Source organism: Neltuma alba, unplaced genomic scaffold (genome assembly GCF_004799145.2).
Source record: "Neltuma alba isolate B1F8T4 unplaced genomic scaffold, ASM479914v2 tig00006032_pilon, whole genome shotgun sequence".
NCBI classification, from domain to species: domain Eukaryota; kingdom Viridiplantae; phylum Streptophyta; class Magnoliopsida; order Fabales; family Fabaceae; genus Neltuma; species Neltuma alba.
This window is the reverse complement of record NW_021634327.1, coordinates 4,928-17,560: the sequence shown is the minus strand read 5'-3', so window position 1 is coordinate 17,560 and position 12,633 is coordinate 4,928. Positions and strand designations below refer to the sequence as shown.

At 33.0% G+C, this 12,633-nt stretch overlaps 1 protein-coding gene across 1 annotated transcript; it reads right to left on the bottom strand.

Moving 5' to 3' along the window:
• Window positions 1–8,775: 8,775 nt before the first annotated feature.
• Window positions 8,776–11,301, bottom strand: LOC114749408 (cyclic pyranopterin monophosphate synthase, mitochondrial-like). Its single transcript, XM_028937911.1, has 3 exons — window positions 11,158–11,301; window positions 9,987–10,131; window positions 8,776–9,602 (listed from the first exon to the last, which is right to left on the bottom strand). Exons 2-3 carry the CDS (start codon window positions 10,086–10,088, stop codon window positions 9,030–9,032), a joined length of 675 nt encoding a protein of 224 aa, XP_028793744.1. The 5' UTR covers window positions 10,089–10,131; window positions 11,158–11,301; the 3' UTR covers window positions 8,776–9,029.
• Between the last annotated feature and the right edge of the window lie 1,332 nt (window positions 11,302–12,633).

The window sequence follows — 12,633 nt, the reverse complement described above, 5'->3', positions numbered from 1 at the left end:
TGGTAAGCTCCAAGAAAAAGATAAAGCTTCTAGAGGAACAGCAAGCAAAGCAAACAAACACCACACCTCTAGTATGTCAAAGGAGGGGACATGAATGACATAAAAGCAGAGTGTCATATGATGAACAAAACAGAGCTTTACCATTTATCTGTCTTCTCATCGATAACTTATTTATAGATCATGTGATCGATAAATACTTACCAGAATTATGTCTCTTTATCTGTCAATTGTTCGATCATCTGATTATCAATCAAGTGATTGACAATTTTCTACAAACTTCTATACCAAACAGTGTTAACAATGATCGATCAACACATACAATTTGAATTACCTATTAATTTATCAATCAAACTTAGTGCCAACATTCAAGCAAACAGAGACATTTTATCTGACACTTGATCAATTATCTTTTGATCGATCAACGTACTAAACCAGAACATACTTGATTTGTTATTATCAAAACCTTAAATCTAACAAATTATTTTTTAGAAAAATTTATACTTTCAATTTGCTGAAACATAGTAAAAAAAAAAATCAATTTCAGCCTCGTGTTCCCATCACATCTTGTTTTCATGCCCCGTGTCCTGCTTTAAAAAAAAAAAATGATAAAGTCATATTCTCTTGAGTTTGATATCTAAAATAGATTAGCATTTATGTGTATTTTGTTTATAATCCCTTATCTATTTAAAATGTCCTCAATCCATTATATCATCAATCTCCATAAGCCCATTACCTGAATCACAAATCATTTCCATTGCCATTTGCATTGCATTGGGAGATATTCAGATCTTTTTTTTTTTTTTTTGGATATAGAGATGTTGAGATTGTTAGGGGACAGAATATGATGAATTAAATGTTGGCAAAAAAAAGAATACCATCAACATATGTTGGGAGCTAGGTTTAAAACGAATAGAAGTAGAATGTGATGCGGTTATGTTATAGAACAATTTCAGAGTGGGAGGAGCATTGGAGGACACCCACTGGAGGAAAACCTGAGGGAAATAAGGCGAAGAGACTGGCAGATAGAGTTGAAACACATATACAGAGAAAGTAATAGAAGTGCGGACCACCTAGCAAAACCAGCTTGGGAACAGAGGCAAAAGATAACGATCTGGGAGTCACCACCGAGGAATGTCGAGCAAACTTACATGGAAGAACTGGTGGGGATAGGAATCCCTCGAAGCTTAATAGTCTTCTAGTTTATTTGTTTTGTTGTCTTTCTTTCCAGTATCACCCCAAAAAAAAAAAAGAATACCACGATTAATTACCATGTTTAGACAACGTCAACCCTATGTTTCTGTGAAGATTAGAAATCTTCGATTCCTGAATTTTTGCGTCCTTTCTTCACTGCTAGTACTTGAAATCTGCTACACATTGGCGAGATGTTTCAACGATGCTTGAACTCTCTATATAAACCAAAAAGGAATTCTGAAAAAAAACCAAGGAAGAATATCAGAAAAATATTTTTAAATTTTTAAATTTTAAATCAATCTTGCTTACTGTACTTTAATAACAATTGTCAACATTTGAAAAACAAATGACAATACATTTTGTTAGTCATTTCTGATTCGGGGTTTTGCAATTTTAGAGGTATATTTTTAGGATTTTCCAGAAAAATAGGACTCTTCTATTTTCTTTTTATAAAAAGGAAAAATCAGGACCCTAGTTGAAGTTTAATCCAATATACTCCCTCCGTTCCTTATTATAAGAGACATTTGATGCTTATGGCATGTTCCTATATATAAGAGACACTTACAAGTTGTCTCTACTTTTTTGTGTTGATTTACTATTTTACCCATATTTATTATCTCCAACTCACACTCTCTCTCCCTCTCACTTCTCTTTTTTTTAATAATTTAATTGTTCTCTCTCATGCTCTCTCTCCTTATTAATGAGGGCATTTTTGGAAAAAAATTATACTTTTTACACATTAATTGTTCTTAACTAATTTTAACTGTTTTTTTTATTAACGTACTTCGGTTATTTTTCTCTTATAATAAGGAACGGAGGGAGTACTATTTTACAAATACACAACAAAATGTTCACTAACTCAGATTTTAATACCATTTATTTAGTACCAGTGTTGAAGGCCATTTTCAAGCCTGTAATGGTTCCCCAGATCTCAGCTTTTAATGCACAACACATTCCCAACTTTCTCGTGAATCCCCTAATCCAGCATTCATTGCAGTCACAAATTCACACAGCAAGCCTCCACAACCAGCAAGCCTTCCTTGCCCTCTTGTCCCGTTGAGTTTGGCCTAAGCATTATTTGGTCTCATCTATTTAATACATTCCTCTTTTCTCATCATTCCTCCAATACCATTGAAATTATACACCATCAAGCACTCCTTTGTGTAGGTAATCAGTCACTAATTTATCTTTAGTTGATCATAAACCCTTTGTGTTGCATAGAATAAATGTTGAATGCAAAACCGTCCGACAATACCATCTGTGTAGCAAAACCCTGTACTTTGCATGATATTTATAAGAATGATGAGATCAAGCCAATATACATAGAAATGGGTGCTCTTATCTACCCTTCCCTTCCTCTACCATCCTTTTCTCTTCACCACCATTTGATTAAAATTTAATGGTCTAGATTTAACATTTTATAAAAATATTATTATAATTTTATATAAAAATATATAGATAAACAAATTTAAATGGTTAAAATAAGTGATATTTAATTAGGCATAAAGTTTCCAAGTTCTTTGAACCCGTGAGAGTATTCCATACTGAAGCCATTTCCATGTTCTCTGACGCGTACCAAGCAAACAATTCTCCTAATTCCAATTTCAATTCCATTTCCATACTTTCAAATTCCATATCATACTAAATGGCTGATATATAGTTCTCAAAATTATTCTACAAAATAATTTACAATCTCTTCATTTTTCAAAATATTATTGAAAAGGGTGCAAGTCTGTGTAATTATATAATTCTCTGAATTATCTCACAAAGTGATTCAGTGTCTTTTCATTTTTCAAGATATTAAAAAGAGTGTAAATTAGGGTTGTTCACGGGACATATCAGGGCCGGGACAGGCCCGTCCCAGTTTTGTCCTGATGAACAGTAATGAGACAGAAAAACTGTCTTGTGTCTCGTCCCGTCTTGATGTTGTCTCGGTCCTGGTCTGGATGAGACGGGACTGGGACGTCTCGATATAATTTTTTTTTTAATGTTTTTTTAAGTTGTTGAGCCTGTTGCAATAAAATCTGATTTTTTTTTAATTGGCTCTTGTAAAAACATCTTTTTTTTTTTTAATTTCTTACCCTTAAATAAAAGCCCAAAATATTATATATAATAGTCATTAAAAACTCTAAATAAAAGCTTTTAACACAATAAAAGCTTGTTAGAAATTCTAATCATCAAAAGTCTCAAATCATCAGCAAATATAAAAGTTCTAAATAAATGGATCTATAGTTCTATACAATAATCTCAAATCTTAAAAAGGTATGAAAAGAAAATGACAATATGTATTATATAAAAATGAAAAAAAAAGGGGACTGGGACGGGATGACTCCGTCTTGTATCCTATCCCATCCCAGTCTCTTTTTTGTCCCGTTCTGAAAAATTTCAATAAGGCCGGGACCAGAACGGGCCAGCCTTGAACACCCCTAGTGTAAACCTCTATGTAATTATATAGTTCTCTTAATTATTATAAAGGCAACCTATGCCCAAAAAAAAAAAAAAGAAATCGGCAGCATTGAAATGTTAAAAGTCACCAAGAACATACTTCAAACACAAAAGTATACTTCATGAGATGTAATATTCACTTATCTTCAGAAAAATTGTGTCATTTCTAAAAATATCATTAGATAATCCATATACTCATTCATTAGATAACCACGTACCTTTTCAATTGTATTAGATAAGAGGATATCATTGTCGGTTTATTTATTATTTTACTATTTCGTTTATTAGAACTGACTGTTGTGTTTAATATTACCTGATAAGGTAATTTTCTTAGTATTTTCGCCATAATTGTTTTTAGTCATTCGACTCAAGAGGCCATTTCGTTTTATGATTGTTATGCTCTATTATCGAGGAATTTGGGTGAATAGATAGAAATCATTCAAGAGGTGTGGCCAAAGTAATTTCATTTGATGATATTTTGACCGTCATGAAATACTTATAATTTAGAGATGAGCTTAAAATGGAGGGTATTTTTGAAAGGATTACTATCAAAGAAGGGGACCATCATTTATTATACTTTTCAGAGAGGAACGATTTAAAGGAGCAATTTTTTTTTTCTTGATTAATTATGTATGCTCTACTATTGAAGAGTCACAACGCTGAGATAGCCAAAAATTTCAACGCACATATATTAAGGCCAAAACAATTTCAATCTTGAGCACAATATTAATTCAAAATCCTTCTCTTGATATTGAAATCAACTTACATGCACACACACATATATAAGCAAAAAAATTTGCATCAAGTAGGATTTGAATCTATGTCAAAGGTCCTAGAAGAACTCTCTTGTATCCATTAGACAATGAATGCTTTTTCTTCTTTGCGCGCAATTGTTTTTTTCCCCTTATTGTTCTGCTTGGAAGGAAGAATTCGTGCTCTAGATTGTGTATTCAATTTTATGATGAATTGCATTTCTATTTTTACAATTTTCATTTTACATCAAATTGATATAATTAGATTAAAGAATTAGAATGAATTTAAGAATTCTATTTTGTTCTTTGCATTCCAGTTAATTTATTTTAGCTAAATACTAAATAACTAACCTAATTAGTGACGCTGGGGATACCCATGTACGTTTGACCTTCTTTCTTGATATCTAACCTAATTAGATGGATTTATGTGCTATAACACTAAATGTTAATTCCTTTTTTTCATATAAAACTCCACAGAATGGAAGGAAGAAATAAACTCCCTTCAAACCCATCCTTACAAACTCCGGCGTAACTACCAAGTCTTTGATACTGATGAATTAGTAAAGGTAATATTTAATGATTCTTAAATGAAAGCTGTTAAGTTTTTTAATATCCGTTAGTATACGTGGCAACATTATAAATTAATTTTATCCAGCGTTTAACATATTCACAAGGGATGAAACTGACAATGTTGTGACTTAAACAGTCCTGGTTGATTTAATAATTAATTTAAGTTAAAAAAATAGAGATTTTTAAATGCCATCAGCTAAGTTACGAATAACATGAAACAGTTAAAAATGAATATAGGTAAATGTTGAGTTTATTAATTTCCTTACTGCGATGCTATTCTCATGCATATAAAATTTATTTTTGGATAATTGATAGTGCGTCAAAAATAAATTACTATGTCGTAGAACCCTTTGTTTGTTGCTGGAAAGCCCGAAACAGAGCTGTGTGTCGTTATTACACCACAGTCGTTCATTCTTGTCTCTCCACCAAAAAAATAAGGAGTCACGGTGGACTGGAATGTATTGTAACTTGCAAATTCACTGGTACTGATTCAATACAGAAAGAATGCGACGGCTGAAAAGCTAGAAAGTAGAAATATCACCAAAAGAATACCCAAAAAAAAAAAAGATATATACTCCTTCCATCCGAAGACCCATTTTGTAGTCACACATTTAGAGCAGGAGGATTATTGTATTAAGTATGACGGCCGAAGTTTCGCTTGAGGAGAGCGATGCTTGGATCTTGGTAACCATCATGCACTTTTGTTAAGTCATCATAACCTGCGAACCCTGTAAAAGACGTAGAAAAAAATTTGCATCAAGCATCACTGCAATGGAAACACATAATTAAGCAGAATTGATTCTAAAAACAGACGAAGTGTATTACTAAAAATTCTCTCAGCTTTAAAACCCATTAAAGGACGATGGCATAATCTTCAGCCTCTAGAAGAGCAGTGTGCGTGTTTAGAATAAGCCCAAAAAGCATACGAGATCCACACAATGTACAGTGAATCAGATTACCGCTTAACTTCAAAAATTTAAACGTGAGTGAATAATGCGCATCTATTATGTGTTCAATAATTTAGATGATAGAAAAGTCAACAAATATCTACCACCCACCATTCAGATGAGCACAAGGGCTGCAGAGGGACACACTACTTCAAACTTCAAAGCCTCTGAAAAAATATCTACCACCTTTCTAACTAGAGCTGGGAAAACGGGCCGAGCCCATCGGGCGGGCCCATTTATAGCATGAAATTATGAGAGCCGGGCTTGCTATTTTTCTCTTAAAATGAGAAATAAGCCCTGGAGGGCCGAGGGCTTAAAAGAGCCAGTCCTTTTATAATTTTTTATTTTTTAAATTTTTTTATATAATATTAATGTTATTAATTTTTTACATTGTTAATAATATTTCAAATATTTAGTTATTATTATCATTTTAAAAGTAAATTTAGTTTTAGACAATAATTTATCCAATTAAATTTTTAAAAAATTGGTTAATTTGGACTTTAATAATGATTTGATTTATATTATATGCGTTGATATTTTTAAACTATATATATATATATTTGATAATAGAATATTTTTATACTTATATAACTTGTGATTCTATAATTTGAATTAGAAATTCATGAGTTTCAACAACAATGTTTCTCACATTAAAGTAAAATAAGAGTTAGATTGCAAAATTTAAAAATAAAATTCTTATAAAGAAGAAAAACCTGATATTTTTGTTACGAAAGAAAAACATACTTATAAAGACAAGTAATTAATTATAGTGATGATGAAGTTTCAAAAGATTAATGATAACGTTTATTTATTGCACAATTGCATTATAGATAAAACTTTTAGATGTTGTTATCTTGTTAATGAATGTTTTAGATGTTCTTAGATGTTGATGAATATTTATATATGATGATATTTTATATTTGTGACTTAATTTTATTCATATTTATGTCTTTTATTAATAATTTCATTGGTTTATTTTTATATTTTTATAAAAAATATGATAAATATAAAAAATAGTATTTTTTTCTTAAACGGGCCAAAAACCCGCGGGTCGGCCCTAACCCTGTAGCTTAAGGGTCGGGTCTAGCAAATTGGGATATTTTTAAAATTTCAACCTTAGAGGGCCGGCCCTTTTAAGCTCGCCAGCCCTGAAGGGCCGGCCCTGATTCCCAACTCTATTTCTAACAATCAACTGAAACCCATCCAATTGGTCATTGGCCAGAGCTGCAACATGGATCTTCGATAACTTCCAAAAAAACACCCCAAAAAATGAACACGGACAGAGGTTAACAGTCCATGACAAGAAGAAAGAGCACACAAACAAACCCCAAGAAGTCAGAGAATCTTAATACCTGCCTCCTCATGAGAATAAAATTCAAAGACCTCACCACCTTCCATAAAAGCCAAACCATGTCATCATATGCACCCACAACAAACACACAGAGATGTTTATCACAGCAACCTGACCTCATCAACGCCAAAGAAATCTCCATAGAGCAATCCATTCTTCTAGATAACCCTCTGCAGCAAAGAAAAAAGGAAACAGTCAACACCAAGTAGTAAAAACCAAAAGACAAAGCAAAAACAGATTCGTATATAATATAACCCCACAACCTTAAGAAACAGTGGAAAAAGCACAGCACAAAAGCCCACCAACAACTCTATATTTATATGATCACCAACTCAAAAACCATTGAAAATCCACCCCGCGAATGCAAAGTAAAATGGAAACGCTCCCAACCAATGGAAATAGAACGTCCAAAACAAATACATGCGCCAACACAAAAAAAAAAAAAAAAAAACGCATACCCAAACTCAGATTTATAGACCCAAAGAAGAGTGGAAAATCAACAACAAAAAGAATAGACCATAAATGAAAACAAAACAACTAACCCAGCTAGGTGTATGCACTAAAAATGAATAGACCATAAATGAAAACAAAACAACTTTTTTTTAGGAAAATACCCCTATCAACCAATAGGAAGGCAACAATAATTTTTTTTAAAAAAAATATACAATATCCACATGGATCAATCACAAAGCTGCTACAAGGTTTATAGGCTATATAAATTAGTAATCAAGTTTTTTCAATACTTATTAATGACAAATTTTTAAACAATTTTTAAAGATGTCCACGTTAAATGTTTCACACAATGATTTATTAATGAAACTAATTTAATAATTCCTATATTTGAAACAAAAATACCACCTTAGGAAGCGAGTAACAATGAGGAGGCCAGAAGGGGGTGCAACTTAAGTGTCTTAAATACTAAACAATTCCCTAGAGTTGTTAGCGCAACCCTAATGTGTAGTTTAATCACTTCTAGTGGAAGTAATATTTGTTAAAGATTAAATTAATAGAGAGATTAAAAGGAGAAAGACTGTTCAAATCCATTCACATTTTTCGTTTGTAAGTAGTCTCTCTAAGTTTCCCTATTTTATCTTGTCCCAGGGAGAAGAACAACGCTGCGTATGCCCCAGCTAGGGTGGCTAGCTTAATGGGGATAGACCTGTTGATTTTTGATGAATTACCAGTTCAGCTGCAGCACGTGACTCACAAGGATAATAATAGTTTGCAAACACGTGTGGAACAGCGCCTCGGAGTTAGTTTAGCCGTTTTGCTTTTCTTTTATCCCAAACAAAGGCATTTCCGAATTGAGTACTCCACTAAGAGTATGCACAAGTCAAACCTCCTCTAATCATACATTTTGCGAATACGTTTCCCTTGACAAGTGACAAATGGGCCTTTTATCGACTTCAACACTAACCAGTGTTTTTCATGTGAAAACTGACGCCAGCAATCAACACTAATGAACTAGAACAAGGCACCATTTATTTTAATGACGCATTAATTGAGAATGCAATAATCATGCTTAATATTTTCTACTCGGCATCCACGGGACAAAACAGGGTTTTCGATTACTTTTCCCATAGATTGAAAACATACTGTTACCAATAATAAAAATCTAAGCCTAATGTCAAAACTAGAAGGACTGAGGCAAAACATTTGACTGCATTAATCTAACAATTTTCAATTAATTCTCTCAGCTTTTCCTTTTGTCATAATACAATTCAAGTGCTTCTTTGTCGTTGTGCCATTCAAAATGGCACATATTTTGAAACATTATCGTCCTGAGGACCAATCTCCACTCTTGCCACCAGCCTTATGCTTGAGTCTCACATCTGTAATAACTATATCTTTTGAAGCAGCCTTACACATATCATACACTGTTAAGCCAGCAACAGTAACTGCGGTCATGGCTTCCATCTCAACACCAGTTTTCCCTGTTGATGCGGCTTCCCCTTCTATCATTACACTGTGGTCTTTATGATTCAATTTCAAATCCACTCGTACGTGACTAAGGCTTATGTTATGGCACAATGGAATGAGACTACTGGTTTGCTTTGCACCACTTATGCCTGCAATTTTCGCCACACTAAGCACATCTCCTTTGGCCATTTGATTCGCTAAAACCAAGTCAAACACATGCTTTCCCAGGATTACCTCGCAACTCGCAATGGCAGTTCTTTTAGTATTTTCCTTTGGGGACACATCCACCATTTGTGCCTCCCCAGTATTGCTGGTATGAGTCAAACTAGAAGGACTTTCACATGTTTTTGGGGTATTTGCAGGACCATCACTCACAGTGCTATCAAATCTACTAGAAGGAGGCTGGCCAAATATTGACTCCATTTCCTGAAGTGGCATAAGAAGTTCAAGATGAACAACATTATCTAGTAACATTTTCTGGGAATTAGACAGTGCTTGGAAGAAAACCAAACTATGGTTTTAAAAGTGATTTTACGGTATCCAGAGTAAGTATGTGAAGAGTTTTGTCTTAACTTACATGAAAACAATTTTTAAAAGTTTTTTGTTTTTTGGGGTGTGAAAGGACTTTCTAGAAGTGTGTGGAACAAAAGTTTCAGCATATCTATCCAATGGAATGGAAACTGGAAAATAAATGGATATTTATCTAATCACCCTACCCTAGAGCCACCAAAACATTCAATCATATATATATATATGCTTTATTATGCACTTGGAATCTCAATCAGAGAATGATGTAAAGATGGATTTTACATTGTTGAGTTCCTGAATAGAGCTTGCAAGGTCATGGCCACGGTAAGTGCAAATCATCCTCTTCAAGGGAGGGAATGCACCTACAATTCGTTGGAGAAACATTATAAGCAGGTCCTGATTTTCCTGGTTCTTAACATATAGCTAACTGCAAGACAGTGGAAATTCCAGTCAAATTTGATGCTTGCGAAGTGAAAAAAATTGAAATACAATAAGATGGAATTTGTTATGCTTTACTTACTGCAGAAGAAAATAGGAAGGAGCAAAATGAAAATCAGAAATAGGAATATAAATGAGACTGTAGCATCCATGCACAGGATATTATTGCATACAGTAACGAGAAGAAAACATATTCAGAAATATTAAATCCTCCCACAGTGCGTACTCTTAAAAATTCAGGAGAAAAAGCAGAACAAGTAGAACCAAAGAGTTTAAACAAAAAAAATAACTTGAATTTGTGAGAAGGCAGGATAGAATACCTGAAGACTGAAGGGAAGTTCAAAGAAATACAACTATAAGATAAGCACAAGCGAAATCTTCCAAAGCATAGACTTCATTTATATCATATGCCCAAAATGAAACTTCAAGATCCTAGGCAAGGCCTTATATCATATAAGCTAAAAGCTTCAAAAATTGTGCTGTGATAGAGAAGCTTTTGGAATAGAAATAAGAGCAGGCAGAGGATGCGATATTGTCACTCCTAATAGTTTGATTGAGTAGCAATTCCCTTCTGATCTTAATATGTACCAGTATATAAAAATGCGGAATTCTCCGTTGACATAGGAACAAATTTCAAAGAGTTGTTGGTTAATTTTCGCATAACAAGGTTCATGAGCAGACCTATAATACTCTCCGGCATAGTGAATATCATGCCCTTCTAATTTTTTTCCCCATGCTTCAACGAAGTGCCTTAGTAAGCCAATTGATTCAGGCAATTCCTCCAACCACTGACGAATGACAATGATAATAACACTCTTGCAATTTATCATCCAATTACTATTACTATTATTATTATTATTTTGGCCAAAACTTGAAACTAATTAAAATGAAAAATTAGAAAAAGACAGAAGAAAAAGAAAGGCAAGAAAATGTGCGACAATGAAAAGAAAAAAAAAATGACGGGGGAACAAATTCATATCTAGATTCAGAGCCAGATTGAAGAAATCAGACTCACCGGATTTTGAGAGGAGACTAAATTCGCAGCTTCTTCAATACTCGCCGGAGAACAACCACGCAGGACTGACAGCGGTGGACGGCATCTGTCGGCGAACTCGACCAACTGTGGAATGTGACTGCCACTGGCTTCTACCCTCCGCGATTTTGGTCCGCTCCTCCGCTACTTAAAAGGCACCTGAAGCTCCTTGACCCCACCGTTTTCGTTGCAATTCATTGATGTAAGATCATTTTCTTCACAAGGCCGACTGTGAACACCTATTTTTTTCCGGGCCAACAAAATAATAAACCAAATTAATGAACCAAAATTAATAAAAGAAAAAAATCAAAATGATTTTTTTTTAAAGGCTAAGTTTGAAAAGTCCAGTAACAAATTTAAAAAAAAAATCAATCAAAAATATTCTTTTTATAATGAATGGCAATCAAATAAAAAATGGGGACTAAAAATTAATTAGCCACTAGATTAGGAGTAGACACATTAAAGAAAAAATAAAAATATCATAAAATAACAATAAAAATTTCTCATTTAAGTTTATTGGTTCTCAATTGGAAATATCTTTTGGAGCTATAATTAAGAAAAAAATAAAATACAAAATTTAAAATAAAAATCAAAAATTAATAATGATTTGGTATTTATATAGAAAGTAATAATATGAGTCATAATTGAAAAAAAATAAAAACAATTAAAGGAATTAAAATAATTCTTTTTTCTTTTTATATTTCTCTTTTTGTAAATAAAAGTATTTGTAAATAACTCTTTTTTTCTATATTTCTTTTTTTAAAATTAAAATCTTTTTTCATTTATTTAATTCTTTTTTTGGCAATTAAAATATTTTTTTAAAGGCCATATTATTTTTGTAGTCAACTTAGGGTTATGGTTCTCATGAATGAATGCTATGGAGTGCCTAATATCTTCCTTATGCATGATCGATTCCCAGACCCTACTGTGTTTTTGGAGACCATGCTTTTTAGATTTTCAAAATTAACCTTTTAAAATTTTGGTAGCAACTCATTTCTTTCCCTATGGGAAGGCTGGCAATCAGGCGCAACACTCGTAGTAGAATTGTCGCTTTCGAAATCCAAAATACTATTCATGAAATAATTAAATTTTTATAAAAGGTTTTAGTTGGGATAAAAATTTTTGAGCAAAAAAAGTTTTATTTGAATAGTAAAATGGGAAAAAGATAATAAAATATCCTAAAAATTGTTAAAAGAGAAATCAGTGTTGGTGAATTTTAAAATCTCAATTCATTTTCAAAATTTCAATCTAGACCTCTTGTACTATTTTGAGATTTTCAAATCTTGCCAAATTACACAAATGCCCTTCACTTTGTTTTTTAAAAAAATATTGCCACCTCAGCACCCTTAGCCGATTTCTAGCCATCGAAGCTCTAGCAATGACAACCCTACTGGTGGCCCACCTCTAGAGCTCTGGTGACATGTCACTAGAACTCCAGTGACTAGTTGCCAGAGCTTC